Raw genomic sequence first — 21387 nt, 5'->3', positions numbered from 1 at the left:
CTTTTATTAATGCTATTTCAATCACAAAAGCCACAAGCTACATGGAGTTCCCAAGGAGCCAGTTCTCCTTAGTACCTCCCGTTCACTCCGCATGCCATGGGCACACAGGCTCAAGCCACTCCACAAGTCAGTCAATATTGCAAACATACATAATAGTACACTTAGTATATAAACATTACATTCCACAACAAAGTAACATTTAATATCAAGAGGAAAAAGAAATAGGAGAAAAGGTTAACGAACCAGCCTATGGGGAGCAAAGAAGACAAAAGGAGCCCTGGTCTGGGCTGGGCAGTCCATTGGTCTTGCAAGGAAGAGTCTGAGGTTGCAGAACCTTCAGTGGCAGAAGTCAAGTTCTTATCACAAGTGACTGTAAGATGGTGTCAGTTAAGATGGCTGTTTCGAGCTGCTGAAAGCCTGATCTTTTATAGTCACAGAGTCCTCTGCTGAAAACAGTGGAAGAGTATGCTTGTTTCTGTCCTTATCTGGTTGAACATAGTCTTTATTTTTTTATTTGTGCCTTAAACAAAACATCTTATCCTTGTTGGCAAAGTGCTCTACAAAATATAAAATGGAGTCTTTTTCTAAGATGGAGTTAGTTGTGGCAAGGATGCTCGATACACCCTCAAAAACAATGTGGGCATAGCAGTTCCTTTAAGACTTTCAAAAAGGGGAACTGTAACTTAGCAGGAACATTTTTGTCTACAACATAATAAAAATACATTTATTTCTGTTACTTGAACTTGGAATTTTTATTTTCTTCTTTTGAACATTCCTTATGTTTGTACTTTGGCTATTAGGTTCATATGTGCATTTGAAAAATTATTACCTGATTTGTGGTTTAGGTCATTGGTCCCCAACCTTTTTGGCACCAGGGACTGGTTTTGTGGAAGCAAATTTTTCCACAGACCAGCATGGGGAGGGTGGGTCGAGGTGGTTCAAGTGCATTACATTTATTGTGCACTTTATTTCTATTATTATTACGTGGTAATATATAATGAAATAATTATACAACTCAACAGAACGTAGAATCAGTGGGAGCCCTGAGCTTGGTTTCCTGCAACTAGACAGTCCCATCTGGGGACGATGGGAGGCAGTGACAGATACTCAGGCATTAGATTCTCATAAGGAGCATGCAACCTAGATCCCTTGCATGCATAGTTCACAATAGGTTTTGTGCTCCTATGAGAATCTAATGCCCCCACTGATCTGGCAGGAGGTGAAGCTCAGGCGGTAATGTGAGTGATGGGAAGTGGCTGTAAATACAGATGAAGCTTTGCTCGCTTGCCCACCACTCATTTCCTGCTGTGCAGCCCAGTTCCTAATGGGCCATGGACCAGCACCAGTCCATGGCCTAGGGGTTGGGGACCCTTGGTTTGGATAATATACAGGGAAATACATGGGTAATTCTATATTTAAAATTTTTATTTTTTTTTCTAGAAAGGGTGCTTCATTGAAGAGGTCCAAGTGTTGCATGGAAACATAGTAAGGACTTTACTGAAACTTCCTAAGTTTTATGTGCATGTAATATATTCTTAACATTTCATGTAACTTTACTCTGATATTATTTGTAGCCTACATGTTTTTATTCTTTTAGTTACTGTACCAGTCACTGTTTGAAATAGTAGAAATGTATGAAATAGAAAGTACAATATTAACTAACAAAAATCTCCTCCTTCTCCTCCTCCTCTTCTTCTTCTTTTTTTTTTTTTTTTTTTTTTTTTTTGCTAAATGGTGATAAAGAAAATTAGAAATCATTGGGTAAGAGAGTAGAATGCCTCTGGTTGCTGCCTTGACTGCATAGCCTCAGGAGCCTCACTTGCTAAATTGAGGAAGTATTATTTTTCTCTCTGGAGAGTTTCTAAAGAGTTGTTTGCAGTTCTTAATTTAATTTCTTTTTAAGTGCTTAAAATTAGTAGTTGGATTAATTGATCTTTCTATTCAGAGAGGCTTTTGCTGCCAGTGGCCAAAATAGGGGCCAGGAACATAAAAAACAGAAAGATGGACACTTGACTTTATTACCTCTCATGCCCTCCTTTATCAACCTGGGTTTCAGAGAAGTGAAATCACTCGTCTAAATCAAAATTTTATCTGAAACTGGGACTGGAGGTGAGAGGAGTGTGAGTAAATAATTAAAAATATACATACATGAATGTATATTTGTATATTCATACACATGTATGAATCACGTGTATATATGTATGTCAGCATCTCAGTGTAATCCCAGTAACAATTAGAAGTTAATATTTTCCATATTTTAATTGTATAATACTACTTAACTTTAACATAAAGGGTTTTAACATTTCAGGAATTCAATAAATTCTTCTGTAGGAGTTCCTTGTGTAAATGCTTTTTTAAAAGTCAGGAGATTCATACTTTGGCTTTTCTGACTTACAGATTTGTAAGGTAAAAATATCACTTTTTTTCCCTTCTCCATTAAAATATCATCCTGATCAAACAATAAAATTTATCACATGTTTAGTTTGTCTGCAGGCTGGAGGTGGAATTTATGTTCTCCTATGGAAACTTTGGTTATGGATTTTCACATCAGGTTAGTTCCCCTCTTTTAAAAGATTATTCTGTTGTAACTCTTCAGTCAAATCGTCCTCTTCTGAGGCTCTATTTCAGTTTGAACAATTGTTTAAAATAAATATTTTTAGAAGATGCTTCTTTACCTCCCAACTTTGAGGTATGTGGGCTTCTCTTCAGCCTAAAGAAAGAAGAGACTTTACTATGATTTGTTTATACATTTTAAAGCAATGATATTTTATTCAAAATGTCTTTATTATAAAACTTGATTTTAGGCTAAACGTGGTGGCTCACACCCATAATCCCAACACTTTGGGAGGCCGAGGTGGGTGAATCACCTGAGGCTGGGAGTTCGAGACCAGCCTGGCCAACATGGTGAAACCCCATCTCTACTAAAAATACAAAAATTAGCCAGGCATGATGGCAGGCGCCTGTAATCCCAGCTACTTTGGAGGCTGGGGCTGGAGAATCGCTTGAACCTGGGAGGCGGGAGTTGTAGTGAGCCGAGATCGCACCACGGCACTCCAGCCTGGGCGATAGACTGAGACTCTGTCTCAAAAAAAAAATAAAATAAAACTTGCTTTTATTTGTGTGTACACATACATATTGATGTAATTTGAAACACAAGTATTCAAGAAATCAGTGTGGATTTCTGCATCTAAAAATAGTTTTTAAAAACTGAGTAATTGCCTGGCCTGGTGGCTCACACCTGTAATCCTAGCTACTCTGGAGGCTGAAGCAGGAGGATCACTTGAGTCAGCCTGGGCAATATAGTGAGATCCTGCTCTTAGAAAACAAAATGGAGTAATTGATCTAATTCAGATAATATTTTGTACTCATATGGTCCTTTCCTCCACAGTTATTTCAACATCTGGTGCTATTTGAACTCTCCTTGATTCATCAAGAGACTAATAAACCCAAAGAAGATATCTTCCTAGTTTTGACTTCCTCCTTTAAATTCACTACCATAGGTCCACATTGCCACAAATACTTTTATGTACTAACTTATATCCTTTTCTTTCATTATATCCTTAGGCCAGATTCCTAGAAAGGAAATTCTTGTCCAAAACAATGACCTTTTCAAGGAATTATTCTAGAAAAGTTGTACCAATATATACTCTCATCAAATATTGAAAGAACTCTTAATATTCCTGGGTGTCACCAGTTTTGTGGTATTCAAAAATGCAGTCCTCTTAGTGCTGCTGTTATATAGGGGAAATGACCTTTATTTGCATATTATTTTTCACTTTCAGTTTTTCCTTTCTAAAGTTTTGGGTCTTTTTAAATTAGGAATTGAGAGTGAAGACATCAGCCTTATTAAACAAGTCTACTGCTGTGTTAACTGAGAAATCTCTGTAATATGTTTTAAAATTGTGCCTATATTATGTTATAATGATGTTTAATACATTTTGAATCAGAAGTAATATACAGATGAAAGCCACAAGGAACAAACTTTTTTTTCCCCTTCTCTGCTTTGATTTTTTACTTTTTCTTCTGTTATTTTTTAAATTTCTTATTGTAATTAGGCCTTATAGGGACCCCTAATTGTTTACTCCTTTTGTGACAGTTATAGCTTATGAGCACCAACTCCAGAGGTAGGTTTTGTGTCTGAACATAAGTATAATATGTAGTAATAGCCATTTTTAAGGAGAGATATTCTTTTCAGATAAAACAGGGCGAGTATTATTTTATGTAGGTGGAATCTACTAAAAACCAGGAACAAAGGAATTGTATGGAAAAGAATGGGATATATAATAAAAGTTCAAAATAAAAACTTGATTTTATGTCTGTGAACTTTTCAGTGATATTATCCCCTACTTAACCTATCGTGATACTGTAAACAGGGCACTACATTGGGGACAGATAAAGCTACATTCAAGTCCTGACTCTTGCCTACTGTGTAGCCTTGAACAAATTACTGATCTTCAGTATCATCTGTAGAATATGCTTCGTTACTTACCGTATAGGTTTATTGAGGTGGTTAAATAAGATTAAAAGTATAATAAAATGCTTGGCAAATATTTAGTACCCAATAAATGTTAGTGTCGTCTTTCCTCTCTTAATTCCTTATTTCCTTACATGTCTCATTTAAGGCCTATTTCATAGTCCTGGGGTATTCATAGCATTATGGTATCAATATGGTATGGTATTACAATTAGTGAGTTTTAATTGTAACTAAACAGTGCTAAAATACACTTACATTTTTTTCAGTTAAAACCCCTTCAGAAAATTACTGAACCATCCATGTTTATGAATCTTGCACCACCTCCAGAGAGAACAGATCCCGTGACGTAAGTGTTTTAAGTCTCATTAATATGGTCAGATCATGTGACATTTAAAACAATTTTAATCCATTTGGTGGAGCATTTTGGTGGAGTTATTTTAAGAAGTCCCCAGGACATGGCCAGGATGGGGTAGACTCTGAGGTGAAGAGAGTAGTGAATTGTTTTGCTTAATAACAGGGAGAAATTTTGAATTTCTGGATATAGCCCTGGATAGAGGAGTTGAGGACGTATGGAGATAAAAGAAGAGAAGGGTGCCAAGTTCATGGCTGAAGGAGGGAAGGGAGGAGTAGCTTAATAAGGAAAGCAGGCCAAGGAGATACCCCTTTTGGGAAAAGAGGTGAGAGACTTAACATCAGACTGTCTGATAGTTATCAGTTTTCTGCTCTGCAGTATAGTAATGTTACCCTTACCTCCACACCACTCCAATTGCTACAAAATCATCTGTAAAAAGTCTATGGTGAAACAAATGTCATTAGCAAACCAAAAGTAACTTAAAATATAGTATGCTAATCAATCTTGAAATTTCAACAATAAAAATAGGTTATAGAAAAATGAGCACCTGAGAAAGAGATTTAATCTATAGTGTTATCCAAGAATAAGAAATGGAAAAAAGCTGAAATGGGATTGAGGGAATTAGGTGTTGAACGGGAAATTGTGCTCTGAAGTGCTTATTTTCCCGTAGTCTCACCAACACTGGATATTATCATTAAAATACTTTATCTATTTGATATTGGTGATTTGTTGAAATAGTAAAGCTGAACTTTTTCTTATGTTTACCTTTCTTCTTCATACATTGATTAAATAAACATTTATTGAATGTCTGCTATATCCCCAAGTCATGGCAAATACAAAGACATGTGAGGCCTTCTCCTTGCCCTTGAGTAGCTCATGGTTTAATGCAAAGTAACATAAAAAATAATTACTATGATGATGCAAATGGAATAAAAGCCCTTCAAGAGCCAAACATAAAGAACTGTGGGACGCCAAGGAGCTTCTAATTCTTGTCAGGGAAGTTGGGGAGGAAAGAATGATCAAGTAAGGCTCCACAAAAGAAAGTGCTTGGAGTGAGACTTGTAAAAGTGGTAGTAGTGCATCTGGCTGATTTTGGAGGAGTGAGGGGATACATTCTCTTGATAGGGCACAGAAGTAAAAGCAGGGAGCCGTAAGAGGCTCTATTATGTTAGAGAACAGTCTTTAGTTGAGAGTGGCTAAGAGATTAGGAGCAAGGAGGAGAGCAATGAGGGATGAGCCAGAGGAATTGGCAGGGGCAAGATACGGTGATTGAGAGTTCAGGCCCTAAAGCCAGACTGCATGGGCTCACATCCTATATGACCTTGGGCAAGTTACTTAGGCTCTTTATGCTTCATTTGTTGAATGGGATAAAAATTAAAACTACCCAATTGAGTTACTATGATGATTAAATAAGTTACATGTAAAGTACTTAGAACATGGGAGCAAATAGCAAAATGCCTAATTAGTTGTTACCTATTTATAAAATTAATAAATATTTTTCATTACCATCATCATCATTGTAGGTTTATGCTTCCCAAATGTGAGCAAATTTTACTCCTTTGGGTTCTCAGGAATATACTCCATATATACTCCAAAAGAACTATTTGAGTTTTTAAATCTATATAGACAGAAATCTGGAGAACATGTATAGGGATGGATATTAAGGGCAGGGGATGATGGTGGAAGGAACATAAAGTTGGATCAGGCTGAGTTTATTGATATGGACTTACTAAACAGAGATTATTTTTATTTATTTATTTTTTTGGAGACAGGGTCTTGTTCTGTTGCCCAGACAACAGATCATGGCTCACTGCAGCCTTGACCTCTTGAGGCTCAATCAATCCTCCCTCCTCAGCCTCCCAAGTAGCTGGAAATACAGGCATTTGTTACCACGTTTGGCTAATTTTTGTATTTTTTGTAGAGACAGGGTTTTGCCATGTTGCCCAGGCTGGTCTCGAACTCCTGCACTCAAGCGATCCACCACTTCAGACTCCGAAAGTGCTGGGATTGCAGGTGTGAGCCACTGCAGCTGGCCTAAGCAGACATTTTTGCATTTAATGCTGTAGCTTGGGGAGTTAGAAAGGGCTCTCATAGCTTGTTTACTTGAATGACTGAAAAAGGAACCAAAAGACGGCTCACAGTGAATTAGTTAGAAATGCTCGATTAATGTAGAGGAAGGGTTTTAGAGGCTCAGAGAAATTATGTTAGGGTGGACTTGCCATTTAAGATTGACTCACCCATCCTGGGAGGGTCCAGAAGACACACGTTTTACCATGACTATGAGAAATGAGTTTGTGAAGGGTACCCTGGCATCCTTGGAGAGCTCTGTGATTGCTCTTCCATGTGGGCCAGACTTTACAGTGGCACCTGCAGTCACTGAATTGGGAAACTTAAATGCAATGGGAGTAATTGGGTCCCAGGGTGGCAGGAACCAAGTGAAGATACTCAACTACCAAAGGCAAGGTGGGCATGGTTACCATAATGGACAGTAGACTCAAAGAAGCAATCAGAATAGTCTTGCTAGTACAAACCTATGGTGTTGGCTGTCTGATCATGTGTTCCTAGACATGAGTAGATAGGAAGCCTACTAAATTCTAACCTCATCTGTATAAGCAGAAAAGTTCTGGGTCGAGGGAACAAAAGTCTAACCTGCATCATAAAAACAGAGTCATGGCCTCTCAATCAATTCCCAGACTTGAGCTACTTTACAGACTCAGAACTCCTTTAATGAAAGGGAGGTCCTTCAAGGAAGGACCCTAGTATACTTCCACAAATTTATGCTGTTAGTATTTCTCCCAACCTTCCCCAAAGGGACCTATGGCCTTTTACCATGGTATTTGTGCACTGGGGAGAAGGGAACAATCAGAGCTTTTGGGGACTACTAGACACTGTCTCTGAACTAACACTAATTCCAGAGGACTCTGCATGTCACTGTGATCCATCAGTGAGTAAGGACTTATGGAGCTCAACTGATTACAGTAGAGTTTTGGCTAAGGTCCATCTCACAGTTGGCTCTGTGGGTCCCTGAACATATCCAGTGGTTATTTCCCTGGTTCTAGGATGCATAATTGGAATAGATATTCTCAGTAGCTGGCAGAATCATTGCTTTCCTGATCTGTGGAATGAAGGCTTTTATTTTGGAAAGGCCAAGAAGACGCCATAGAACTCCCTCCATCTATGAAAGTAGTAAACCGAAAGCAATACTGCATGGAGGAATTGCAGAGATTAGTGCCACCATCAGGGACCTGAAAAACACAGGAATGGCGATTCCTACCACATCTCCATTTAACTCCCATATTTGGCCTGTGAAGAAGACAGATGGATATTAGAGAATCACAGTGGATTCTTGTGAGCTTAGCCAAGTGACAACTTCAATTGCAGCTGCTATACTAGATGTGGTTTCATTGTTTGAGCAAATTAACAAATCCCCTGGTATCTGATGTGCAGCTACAGATCTGGCAAATGCTTATTTCTCCATACCTGTTAATAAAGACCATCAGGAGCAGTTTGCTTTTGGCTGACAAGGTGAGCAATACACCTTCACTGTCCTAACTTAGGGGTATATCAGCTTTCTAGCCCTACATTACAATTTAGTTCCCAGGGATCGTGATTGGCTTTTTCTTCCACAAAATAGCAGACTGGTCCGTTTTATTGATGACGTGCTGATTGGCCTTGGTGAGCAAGAAGTAGCAACTACTCTAGACTTACTGATAAGACATTTTTGTGTCAGAGAGTGGGAAATAAATATGACAAAAATTCAAGGGCCTTCTACCTCAGTGAAATTTCTAGGGGTCCATGGTATGGGTGGTGATATCCTGTATACAGTGAAGGATGGGTTGTTGCATCTGGCTTCTGCTACAACAAAAAAGAGATACAACACCTGGAGAAATAACCACAGGTGGGCCTCTTTGGATTTTGGAGGTAATCTGTTCCTCCTTTGGGTGTGTTATTCTGGCCCATTTACTGGATGACTCAAAAAGCTGCCAGTTTTGAGTGGGGCCCAGAACAAGAGAAGGCTCTGCAACAGGTCCAGGCTCCCATGCAAGCTGCTCTGCCATTTGGATCATACCATGCAACAGATCTAATGACGTGTTAGCGGCAGCCGTAAGGTACCTAGCTATTGGTCAAAAATTGTTCTGAGAGGAGGGTGTTTATGATGAGATTCACTTTTAAACTGGCACACTGAGTAAAGCAGGTTGCTCTCCCTAGTGTGGGTGGGCCTTATCCAACAAGTTGAATGAAACAAAAAGATTGACTCACCCTGGGGTAAGAGAGAATTCCTCCCGCCTATCTTTGAACTGGGACATTAACTTTTCCCTGCCTTTGGACTCAAACTGAAACATCAGCTCTTCTGGATCTCCAGCCTACCAGCCTTTGGACTGGAATTACACTATTGGCTCTCCTGATTCTCAGGCCTTTGAACTCAGTCTAAAATTATACCTTTGGCTCTCCTGGGTCTCCAGCTTGCTGCTTAACTTTGCAGATCTTGGGACTTCTCAGCCTCCATAATCACATGAGCCAATTGCTTATCATAAATATATTTATGTATATATACATCCTATTGGTTCTCTTTTTATGGACAACCCTGACTAATATAATGGAAGAGAGGAACAAACTAATTTGTAAAATATTTAGAATGTTTAGCTATATCTCCTGTAATTAGGAAGTGACTGGAGATGGAAGATGACAGAAGGGGAAAGGAGGAAAAAAGGTGTTCACATTTAGGGACCACTGGGTATACATTTGTTGCTGTTATTTCCTGAACCAGGGAACACTTAGGAAAGAGCATATCTGGAGAAGGGGAAAATCATGAGTTCTATTTTGGACATGTTGAGTTTAAGGTGCTTACCACTATGCATAGTATAGAATAGAGTTTAAGAATCTAAACTTTATTGTCAAAGAGACTGTGTTCAAATGTTAGCTTTGCCATTTACCAGCTGTAAGACCTTGGGAGGAGTTGCTTAATCTTTCTAACACTAGCTTTCTTATATATGAAATAGGATCTAATAATTCTCATCTGATGGGCTTGCTGTGAAAAGTGAATGAGGTAATATACATAGCCATATGAACATTGCACCTAGCACAAAATACATTCCAAAAAATTAATAGATTTTAAAAATAAAATATTAAACTAGTTCAACCATTGTGGAAGACAGTGTGGCGATTCCTCAGGGATCTAGAACTAGAAACACCATTTGACCCAGCCATCCCATTACTGGGTATATACCCAAAGGATTATAAATCATGCTGCTGTAAAGACACATGCACACGTATGTTTATTGTGGCACTATTCACAATAGCAAAGACTTGGAACCAACCCAAATGTCCATCAATGATAGACTGGATTAAGAAAATGTGGCACATATACACCATGGAATACTATGCAGCCATAAAAAAGGATGAGTTCATGTCCTTTGCAGGGACATGGATGAAGCTGGAAACCTTCATTCTGAGCAAACTATCTCAAGGACAAAGAAACCAAACAGTGCATGTTGTCACTCATAGGTGGGAATTGAACAATGAGAACACTTGGACACAGAATGGGGAACATCACACACTGGGGCCTGTGAGGGGTGGGGGGAGGGGGGAGGGAGAGCATTAGGAGATATACCTAATGTAAATGATGAGTTAATGGGTGCAGCACACCAACATGGCACATGTATACATATGTAACAAACCTGAACATTGTGCACATGTACCCTAGAACTTAAAGTATAATAATAAAAAAAATAAATTTAAAAAAAGAGTTAGAGATTTGGGTCTAAAGATTTGGAGAGAGGTCTGGGCTCAAATACTTTGTACTTCTCATTAGAACTTGAGGCCCTTCTGTCCTTTTCCATCCCTGCTGCCTATGATCTAAGTTTAGTAGTAAGGATAATCAAGAGAGCACTTATCTCTGGATTTGTGGCTCTTGGCTTTTTTCCTAGCTCTAGCCTTCGATGGCCCAAGGTGGCTAGGTGAGCTAAAAGTGTAAAAGAGAGAAGGGTTCAAAAGTGATAGCTGCCACTGATTTTGGAAGTGGACTTTTGTTTAATTTCAATATTTCACTTTATTATTATTTTGCAGAAAAGTTATTACACCACAGACAGTAGAATATCCAGCATTCTTATCCCCAGACCTGAATGTTACTGTTGGGACTCCAGCTGTGCAATCCTCCAACCAGCCATCTGTAGTGCGACTTGAAAAACTTCAGCAACAACCCCGGGAAAGGTAAAAAAAAAAAAAAAAAAAGTTCAAAAGAGCTCAAAATTTTCATCTTAGGTGTTATTTGTATAATATATTAATTTCTCCCTTTGAGACATAGGCTTGCTATAGGCTCAGAAACTTTCATTATGGTGCCGTTGTTTCATGGGTTCAGAGATTATTTCTGATTTTCACTTGTCAATTTAGGTATCTTGTTTGAAAAAGTGTTATGCCAAAGAAAGAGGTGAAAACTCCCTTTATTTTTATTTTTTGAAACAGTGTCTCACTCTGTCACCCAACTTGGCCCAGATTGGAGTGTAGTGGCACGATTATGCTCACTGCAGCCCCAAACTCTTGGGCTCAAGCAATCTTCCAGCCTCAGCCTCCCAAGAAGCAGGGACTACAGACACATCACACATCACCATACCTGGCTAATTTTTTTTTTTTTTTTTTTTGAGATGAGGTCTTGCTATGTTGACCAGTCTGGTCTTGAACTCCTGGCCTCAAGTGATCCTCCAGTCTCAGCCTCCGAAAGTGCTGGGATTTCGTTGTGCCTAGCTGAAGTGAAAACTCATTTATGAGGGATAAAGCCTAATTCTTGCTGTCTCCTCATTCACCAATGTATTTCGTAGGTCTCGTGCTTTTTTTTTTTCTTTCTGTATTTCTTGTCCTTTTTTTTGCTATGCTTCAGTCTGGGTATTTTCTTCTGACTTATATTCTAGTTCACAGGCTCTTTCTTGTTTCTATTCTGCCATTAAATCAATTGAATTCTTAATTTCAGTTATTTTATTTCTCGACTATGGAATTTCCCTTCATTTTTATAATTTCTATTTATCTGCCACAATCCACAGCCTTGTCTTTTAATTCTTTGGACATATTTATTATTGTCTTGGTCAGCTCAGGCTGCTATAACAAATACCATAGATTGAATGGTTTGAATAATAGACTTTGATTTATTACAGTTCTGGAGGCTGGGACATCCAAGATTAAGGTGCCAACTGATTTGATTCCTGCTGAGGGCCCTCTTCCTGGTTTGCAAATGGCCTTCTGTTTACCATATCCTCACACTGTGGAGGGAGATCATCTCTCTCATGTCTCTTATCGTAAGAGTACCAATCCCATTCATGAGGGCTCTACCCTCATGACCCAGTTACCTCCCAAAGGCCCTTCCTCCAAATAGCATCACATAAGGGATTAGGATTTCAACATATGAATTTTGGGGTATGTACACTTTCAGTTTATAGCAATCATTGCTATTTTAAAATCCAAGTCTGACCATTTCATTATCTGGATCTTCTGTGAGTCTATTTAAATTATTGTTTTTTTTTTCTCTTAGTTTTCAGTCAGTTCTTACATTCTCACATGCTTAGTTGTTTTGACTGAGTGCCAGACATTGTACTTGAAAATTGATAGAACTAATTTGAGGAGCTTAATTTTAATTACATATACCTACAGAGAAAGTATACATTTGTATCTGGCAGCCAGCTGGGCTAGGAGCACTAACAATCCCAGATCACTTTAATTCAATTAAGATTGAAATTGAAATGATTTGAAGCTGGGCTTTAGTTCCTGTGAGAGGGGTTAGTCTCTTTGTGGTTTATTCTTACTCCTAGTGTCAGGACTGGGACTAGTGTGAGGCACATGAGGTAACTTAGGTCATAACATTTGAAGAGACACTCATTCTCTTAAAGCCTTTTGGGGTCCCAACCGGGTGTTTTCCAGGACTTCTCATCCCAACAAGCCCTGGACTCTGGTTTTTGTTCTCACATCCTTGTATTTCTATCTCAAAGCTCTGCTCAGCTTTTTAACTTCTTGGCCATCTCAAGGCATAAATGCCTGGAAGGAAAAATGGCACCAAATGATGGGCTCCATGTCTCTGGACTTGCTTTCTGTCTGGAATCTTGGGTGTGCAAATCCTTGCTGTCTTTATAACTCGCTGATTCTTTCCAACACGATTTAGACAGTGTTTTGTCCAGCTTTTATAGTTGTGCAGTGAGATGACTGGTCTGAAATAACCTAGCTCAGAATCACAGTGATCATTTTAAAGATCATAGTATCTTTTCTGAAAGAACTTAGAGTATAATGAGTAGAGACATAAAAAGGCAAAACAAGTAAATTATAAATTAAGAAATAAACTACAAAGGTATCAAAAAGATGGTAGAAAATAAAGGAGGTGACTGATTTTTATAAGAATTATTAGAGAAGGGGCCGGGCGTGGTGGCTTACGCTTGTAGTCCCAGCACTTTGGGAGGCCGAGGCGGGTGGATCACGAGGTCAGGAGATTGAGACCATCCTGGTTAACACAGTGAAACCCCATCTCTACTAAAAATACAAAAAATTAGCCGGGCGTGGTGGTGGGCGCCTGTAGTCCCAGCTACTCGGGAGGCTGAGGGAGGAGAATCGCTTGAACCCAGGAGGCCGAGGTTTCGGTGAGCCGAGATCGCGCCACTGCACTCCAGCCTGGGAGACAGTGCGAGACTCCATCTCAAAAAAAAAAAAAAAAAAAAGAATTATTAGAGAAGATATTTGAGGTAACATTAAAGGAAAGGAGTCAGCATACCAAAGATCCAGGGGTAGAGAATTACCGTATGAATTTGTATGAAAGCTCTAAGATAAGAAGAGATTATGCCTAGAAAAAGATGGCAGCCATTGTAAATGGACCAAAAAGCAAGGGGGAAGGTGGCTTGAGACAAGATAGGTGGAGACCAGATTATTCGGAGCCTTATAGACCATAATTTGAATTTTATTATAAGAAAAATAGGAAGCTGTTGTAGGTGTTTTATATTATCTTTTTTTTCCCTTTTCTTTCCTTTTTTTTGAGATGGAGTCTCACTCTGTCGCCCAGGCGGGAGTGCAGTGGCGTGATCTTGGCTCACTGCAACCTCTGCCTCCCGAGTTCAAGAGATTCTCTTGCCTCAGCCTCCCGAGTAGCTGGGACTACAGGCGTGTGCCACCATGCCCGGCTAATTTTTTTGTACTTTTAGTGGAGATGGGGTTTCACCATGTTGGTCAGGCTGGTCTCGAACTTCTGACCTCAAATGATCCACGTGCCTTGACCTCCCAAACTGTTGGGGTTATAGGCGTGAGCCACCGTGCCCAGCCTATATTATCTTTTAAATATAATATTTGATCCAAAATAATAATCCATAATACTAATTATGTATAGAATAATATAATGCTACCAACCAGTTCTTAACCTAACCTAAAACATTATGGATAATTTGTATCTACTTATGAGTTTCTCTCCTATCTCATCCTTCTGCCTGTTTCCCAGAAGTTAACTACTTCAATGAGTTTTGATTTTATTTTTTGCCTTTTGAAAATTAATTTTTTTTAAAAAGTCATATATGTAGCATGCTTAAATAATGCATTATTTGATTTTGCTTACATTACCCACTATTATGTTTCTAAGACTCATCTATGCTGTTTCATGGCATTCCATTTGGTGAATATGCTGCAATTTTCATTTGTTTACTAATGGTCATTGGTTGTATTCTCTTTTTATTGCTGCATAACAAATTATCACAAACTTAGTTGTTTAAAACAATATCTATGTATTTTCTTATGGTAGGTCAGAAGTCTGGGCAGAGTGTAATTGAATTCATGAGGCTGGCCGGGCGCGGTGGCTCACGCCTGTAATTCCAGCACTTTGGGAGGCCGAGGTGGGCCGATCATGAGGTCAGGAGTTTGAGACCAACCTGGCCAACATGGTGAAAACTCGTCTCTACTAAAAATTCAAAAATTAGCCAGGCGTGGTGGCAGGCACCTGTAATCCCAGCTACTCAGGAGTCTGAGGCAGGAGAATCGTTAGAACCTGGGAGGCAGAGGTTGCAGTGAGCTGAGATCATGCCACTGCACTCCAGCCTGGGCAACAGAACAAGACTCTGTCTCAAAAAAAAAAAAAAAAGAGATTTCACAAGGCTGAAATATAGGTGTTGGTCAGCGCATTCTCATTTAGAGGGGTCCTCTTCCAAGTTTGTTCAGGTTGTTTGAAGAATTCAGTTTCTTGTGATTATAGGAGCGTCTCTTCTTCTGGAACTCATAATGTGATAATTTGTTTGTTTAACAGTGTCCCGTAAGTCCTGTAGCCTTTCTTTATTCTATTCTTTTTCATCTGCCCGTATTATTTCAATAGACCTTCTTTTAAGTTCAGAAACTATTTCTTCTGCGTGGCCTGGTCTCTATTGTACATTTCATTATTATTGTTATTATTATTATTATTGTTATTATTATTATTATTATTATTATTTGAGACAGAGTCTTGCTCTGTTGCCCAGGCTGGAGTGCAGTGGTACTATCTCAGCTCACTGCAACCTCCACCTCCTGGGTTCAAGCAGTTCTCGTGCCTCAGCCTCCGAGTAGCTGGAATTACAGATGTGAGCCACAAAGCCTAATTTTTGTATTTTTACTAGAGACAGGGTTTCGCCTTATTGGCCAGCATGGTCTTGAACTCCTGATCTCAAATGATCCACTCACCTTGGCCTCCCAAAGTGCTGGGATTACAGGTGTGAGCCACCGTACCTGGCCCACAATTTTACATTTTATTTCAGTCATTGAATTCTTCAGCTCTAGAATGTCCGTTTGATTCTTTTTATATCTATTTATTTGTTGAATTTATCATTTAGATCATGAATTGTTTTCCTGATTTAATTGTCTGTCTGTATTCTCTTATATCTCACTGAGTTTCCTTAAGATCATTATTTTTAATTTTCTTCTGACATTTCATGTATTTCCTTATGATCGGGGTCTGTTACTGGAGAATTTTTGTTTTTATTGAAGGTGACGTTTCCTTGTTTTTTCCTGATTCATGTGTCCCTACATTGATTTCTATGCATCTGATGGAAAAGTCACCTCTTTCAGTCATATGTAGTAGATTTCCCAGGCAAATATTTGTATGAATATTGTATGACATCTTGGGATATCAGATTGGTGGGGCACATTGGCCCGGTTCTAGGTGGATCCAGTAGTTTAGTCTCACATAGTTTTTTCGGCTATAATCTATATTAGTGGCATTTGCAAGTTTCTCAGTAGCCTAGGCTGAGAGAGTCTGTAGAGGTGGTGGTGTGACTTTGTCAGGGATGGTCTCACTGGGCTGTTTCTTAAATGGGTGGCATGCAGTGGCTTGTCTGGCCTGGAAATATTCCTGCCCAGAGCAACTTGTGGGGCTGTTTCTTAGGCCTCAGATGTGGGCACACAGCTATTCAGCTGGCCTGGAATCCTATCTGCCGGGGCAGCCTGTAGGGATGTTTCTTGGGCCTGAGATGTGGGGGCACAGCTGCTTCACTGGCCTGGTGATGTGTCTGCTGGGGGCTGCCCACAGGGCCATTTCACAGGTCTGGGATGCAGGTGCAAAGCTGCTCAGGGGCATGGCCACTGGAGATAGCCTGAGGAGCTGTTTCTCAGGTCCTGGACATGGGCTCTTGGCTGCTTGCCCAACCTGGGGACATGCCTGTCAGGGGCAGCCTGCAAGATGGTTTCTCTGGCCCTTATTGGGGGTACAGGGCCATTGGGCAAGCCAGGGGTGCTACGGGGCTGTTTCTCAGGTCCTGAGCATGGGTGCATAGCTACCCTGTTGGCCCAGGGATATATCAGCTGCTCTGAGGCTCAAGAGTCTCTTCGGCTTGGGGGCATGCAGCAGTTTGGCCAGCTTAAGGACAGGTTCACCCTGGGTGAGAGTGGCAGTTTCAGTTCCTCCAGCTGGAAGTGTGGTGGCTGGGGGTGGTTTCCCTGCTGTGCAGGACCATAGTCACAGCTAGTACTAGACCCAGGCTCTGTGCAACTGGGGTGTAGTGTTCAGTCACCTATGTGGGTTTGGAGGTGTAATGAAGATGGCGCTCCAGTGCTGGAGAGGTGCAGTGGCTACTGTCCCCCAGAGGAGGGTGCACTTCAAGATGGCACTGTGCTGTAGCAGCTTGGCTCACAGAGGTGGATCTGGGGGCAGTGGGGAGCATACCTTGTGTTCCTAATCCAGGGCAATGCAGCTATGTGAATTCCCAGCATCTCCTAACACTGTACTCAAGGCCTGTGTAGAAAGGATTGTTGATATTTGTGGTGGCAATAGGGGCTGGTGGGGATATTCTGCTAAACTTTTCCCAACAATGGGAAGTCCCTCCTGTGTCCAGGCTCATCTGATCCAGACAGAGGAGACAGGGCAGCAGAGGCTGTTTGCCTTCACACTGCCCTCCTGGACTTCCAGTCACCACAGGTGTGTCTCCATTCCCCTGCTGCATGCCAGTGCTGTCCCTTTGACATTCCAGTCAAATCTTAGTTGTTTATTCAGTGCATTGGTCCTTTCCTGTGGGAGTGATAAGTGCCAGGCATCTCTAGTCAGCTATCTTGCTGGCATCATGGCTTGAAAAACCTGTATGAGTAGTGGGAGATAATACTAAGACAGTTGTAGATAAAAAATCCAGGGAAAATGCTACCAGTTGTTAAACATTTAGCGAATTAATTAGGAGGAGGTTGTTTTCATTGATATTTATTAAAGTTTAAAAGTGAAGTTGTCCTAGGTATGCAAAGGAAATAATTCAAATGCAATAGACAGTTGCTAGGGAGGTGGTGATAAGTGTAATTAAAAGGGCTTAGGTTATGATGTGTTAGCAATTTTGATATTTAAATCCTTGGAGTAGAAGCCTGTAAGAAAAGGCATACATGTAAATGTGAGGCTTACAGTAATAAGCAAAAAAGTGGTGAAGAGTGTAGCTCTAAAGAGGCCTCCTATTTTTTTAATATCCTGGTCATCATTTAGGTTATGAATGATGGATCTGGAGCATATAAACAGCATAGCTTTGAAGAATGCATGTGTACAGATATGGAGAAATGCTAGATATGGTTGATTAATACCAATAGTGACCTGGTTGGCTTGATGTGGAAAATGCGACCTTTTTGATGTCATTTTGTGTTAGGGCACAAATTGCTGAGAATAAAGTGTTAACAGCACCTAAGCATATTGTTAGTGTTTTAATTGTTTTGTTGTTTTCTATGAGTAGGTGAAAAGCAGATTAATAGGAAAATCCTGCTACAACTTCTGTGCTGGAATGGAGTAGGTCTGAGACAGGTGCTGGGCCTTCTATTGTTGATGGTAATCATAAATGAAGGCCAAATTGGACAGATTGGCCAGTTGCTTCCAGAAGGAGCCCAATTAATGGAAAGATATAGGGTTGGGGTTGAGCATGAAAATTTGATGAAACTCCCATGTGTCTTAGAATAGTAAAAATCGTGCTATTGATAATAGAAATCTGATCTCTCCAATGCAATATATAAAATAGCTTGGAGGGATGCTATACTTGCATCCCCTCTGCTGTATCATCATTTGATAAGTAAAAATGATATAATTCTCACCCCTTCTCATCCAATAGAGTTGCCAGTTGTCAGAGGTTGTTGGCAGTAACTGAAATTTGTATAAGGATGAGAAATATAAGTAAATATTTTAAAAATCAATATTTGAATTTAAATCTATGTATCATATTGAAAATGCTATGATTGATCATGTAACAGAAAGTGCCACTGGTACAGATATTATTGAGAAATAATGTAACTTGAAGCTGAGTGTTAGTTTTAAGGTTTGAATAGTTACTTGGGTTATTTCTTGGCCTAGTAAATGTATATTAGAGCTGGAATGAGACTGGTTATAAAAGCATATGATGTAGAAGTTTTTACATAGTGAGGGTATGAAATATCTTTATATGTGTTGGTAATAGTTATGATAATTTCTAAAATTAAGATAAGTGAAATGGTGATAAAGGAAGAGAATAAATTTATTACTTTTTTGTTTTCTTGCTTTTATTTATTTTTATTATTTATTTATTTATATATATATATTTTTTAGACAGAGTCTCACTCTGTCACCCAGGCTGGTGTGCAGTGGTGAGAACTTGGCTCACTATAACTTCTGCCTCCCAGGTTCAAGCAATTCTCCTGCCTCAGCCTCTAGAGTAGCTGGGATTACAGGTGTGCACCACCATACCCTGCTAATTTTTGTATTTTTAGTAGAGACAGGGTTTCACCATGTTGGCCAGGCTGCTCTCAAACTCCTAACCTCAGGTGATCTGCCTGCCTTGGGCTCTCAAAGTGCTGGGATTACAGATGTGAGCCAAACGCTTACTACTTTTTTGGAGTTGCATCTTTTTTTTTTTTTTTTTTTTTCTTTTTGAAGTGGAGTCTTGCTTTGTCGCCCAGGCTGGAGTCAATGGCGTGATCTCGGCTCACTGCAAGCTCCGCCTCCCGGGTTCACGCCATTCTCCTGCCTCAGCCTCTCGAGTAGCTGGGACTACAGGCGCCCGCCACCAACCCTGGCTAATTTTTTTGTGTTCTTAGTAGAGACGGGGTTTCACCGTGTTAGCCAGGATGGTCTCGATCTCCTGACCTCGTGATCCGCCCGCTTCGGCCTCTCAAAGTGCTGGGATTACAGGCGTAAGCCACTGCACCTGGCCTGGAATTGCATCATTTTTTTGGTCCCTAAAACCAATGGGTTACTTGTATCCTTTAAAAGTTGATAAAGCCATATCGTTATATTAATATATGGGGGCATTATTAGCAGTTATCGCATACTTTCTCAGTAAATAAAGAGTTTTAAGCTTCTATTGTTTTATTTATGATCTGAATTTTTTTAAAAACAGTATGTAGGTCCTAGAATAATTTTGTCATTAAGTGATAGGAGTAGCAGAGGTAGATGTATAAAGCATTTTCTAATGTGAGTGATGGCTAATTTATTAATGTGATTGGTAAATTTTCCTTGTTGCATTGTAATTAATATGCAGAGGGAATATTAGGCTATAATTAATTTATTAAGTCCTATTAATAATAATGGTAAAATTAAATCATGAAAATGATGCTGTAACTACACATAGTTCTCCAATTAGGTTGATGGTTGGTGGTAGGGCTAGATTGGTTAGGCTAGCTAATACTCACCATGTTGTTATTAAAGGGAGTAATGTATGCAGTCCTTGAATGAAGAGCATATTTCAGCTATAAATTCATTCATAATTTGAGTTTGTGACGAAGAATAGTATGGATGAGGTGAGGGCATGGGCAATTATTAGGGTTATGGCTCCTATAAAAATATGTGGAGTTTGGATGAAAATGGCTATAAATATTAGTGCTATATGATTTATGGATGAATATGTGATAAGTGATTGTTTTTATTGAGACAGAGTCTCGCTGTGTCTCCCAGGCTGGAATGAAGTGGCACGATCTTGGCTTCCTGCAACCTCTGCCTCCTGGCTTCAAGCTATTCTTGTGCCTCAGCCTCCTGAGTAGCTGGGATTACAGGCATGCGCTACCATGCCTGGCTAATCTTTGTATTTTCAGTAGAGACGGGGTTTTGCCATGTTGGCCAGGCTGGTCTCGAACTCCTGGCCTCAAGTGATCCATCCACTTCGGCTTCCCAAAGTGCTGGGATTACAGGCGTGAGCCACCAAGCCTGACTGTGATAAGTGATTTTAAGTCTATTTGGTGTAAACAAATAGAGTGTGTTATAATTATTCATCACAGGGATACTATATGAAATGGATAAGCTATATATTCCATTAGTGGGTTTGGAATTATAGTAATTCATATTATATTAAAGCCTGCTAATTTTATGGCTGCAAAAACTGTGGATTCAGCAATTGGAGTTTCTGTGTATACTTTGTTAGTCAGAGATAGAAACTATAAAGGGGTATTTTGACCATAAATGCTATAATGCATGCTAATCATAAAAGACTATTATGTCAAGAGCTGAGTTTGAACACAGTAACAGGTTATTAAAAAGTGTAATGAGCATGTGGAGTTTTGGATATAAATTAATGCTACGAGTTGAGGTAAAAAACCAATTAGTGTGTAGAACAGGAAATAGAGCCCTGGATTTAATCATTCTATTTTGTTTCCTTATCAGAGAATAATAATTAGAGTTGGAATTAGTGTTGCTTCAAAGAGAATGTAAAATAGATTTAGTTCTGTGGCAGTAAATGTTATGATTAAGAATAAATGTAGAAAGATTAATATTGAAATACGTAGCTTTTCGTATATATGATTCTTTGGAGAGATGATGTTAACTTGCTATAATTATTAGGGGAAGTAATCAATTTGTTAGTATAATGAAATGGAGGCTGATAGTGAGTTGGAGAAAAAAACTAATGAAAAGTTTAGGTTATTTTTACTAAATTGGCTTAAGAGGAATAATTTGATGAAACTAATTAGTAAGCAGTGCATAGTTGTGTGAATTCAAATTTTAGAATTTTTAGAATATCATGTCACTGGCATAAGTATAATTGTGGGTACAATAATTGCTAGCATTGGAGAAGATTTGAGTTTTATATATAATCTGAGCCATATGTACTAGATACCATTGTTAGTAATGCCAGGCCTATGGCAGCCTCACAGCCTGCAAATACTAGTA

At 39.5% G+C, this 21387-nt stretch overlaps 1 protein-coding gene across 5 annotated transcripts in view; it reads left to right on the top strand.

Annotated features, from left to right (window-relative positions):
- Positions 1-21387, top strand: part of C2CD6 (C2 calcium dependent domain containing 6) — a 124073-nt gene that overhangs the window by 39039 nt on the left and 63647 nt on the right. For all 5 annotated transcript variants that reach the window (XR_008677437.2, XM_055379402.2, XM_019022116.3 and 2 more), the window contains exons 6-9: positions 1441-1485; positions 2483-2551; positions 4741-4820; positions 10893-11036. Coding sequence is in view for 4 of the 5 variants with exons in the window: in XM_055379402.2 (XP_055235377.1) it covers positions 1441-1485; positions 2483-2551; positions 4741-4820; positions 10893-11036 (338 nt within the window). In the remaining variant the exon portion in view is untranslated. The remainder of the gene's footprint in view (positions 1-1440; positions 1486-2482; positions 2552-4740; positions 4821-10892; positions 11037-21387) is intronic.

The sequence above is a fragment of the Gorilla gorilla genome, chromosome 11, assembly GCF_029281585.2.
Source record: "Gorilla gorilla gorilla isolate KB3781 chromosome 11, NHGRI_mGorGor1-v2.1_pri, whole genome shotgun sequence".
In the NCBI taxonomy this organism is placed as follows: Eukaryota; Metazoa; Chordata; class Mammalia; order Primates; family Hominidae; genus Gorilla; species Gorilla gorilla.
The sequence above is the reverse complement of the archived record's forward strand: the minus strand, read 5'-3'. Positions and strand labels throughout refer to the sequence as shown.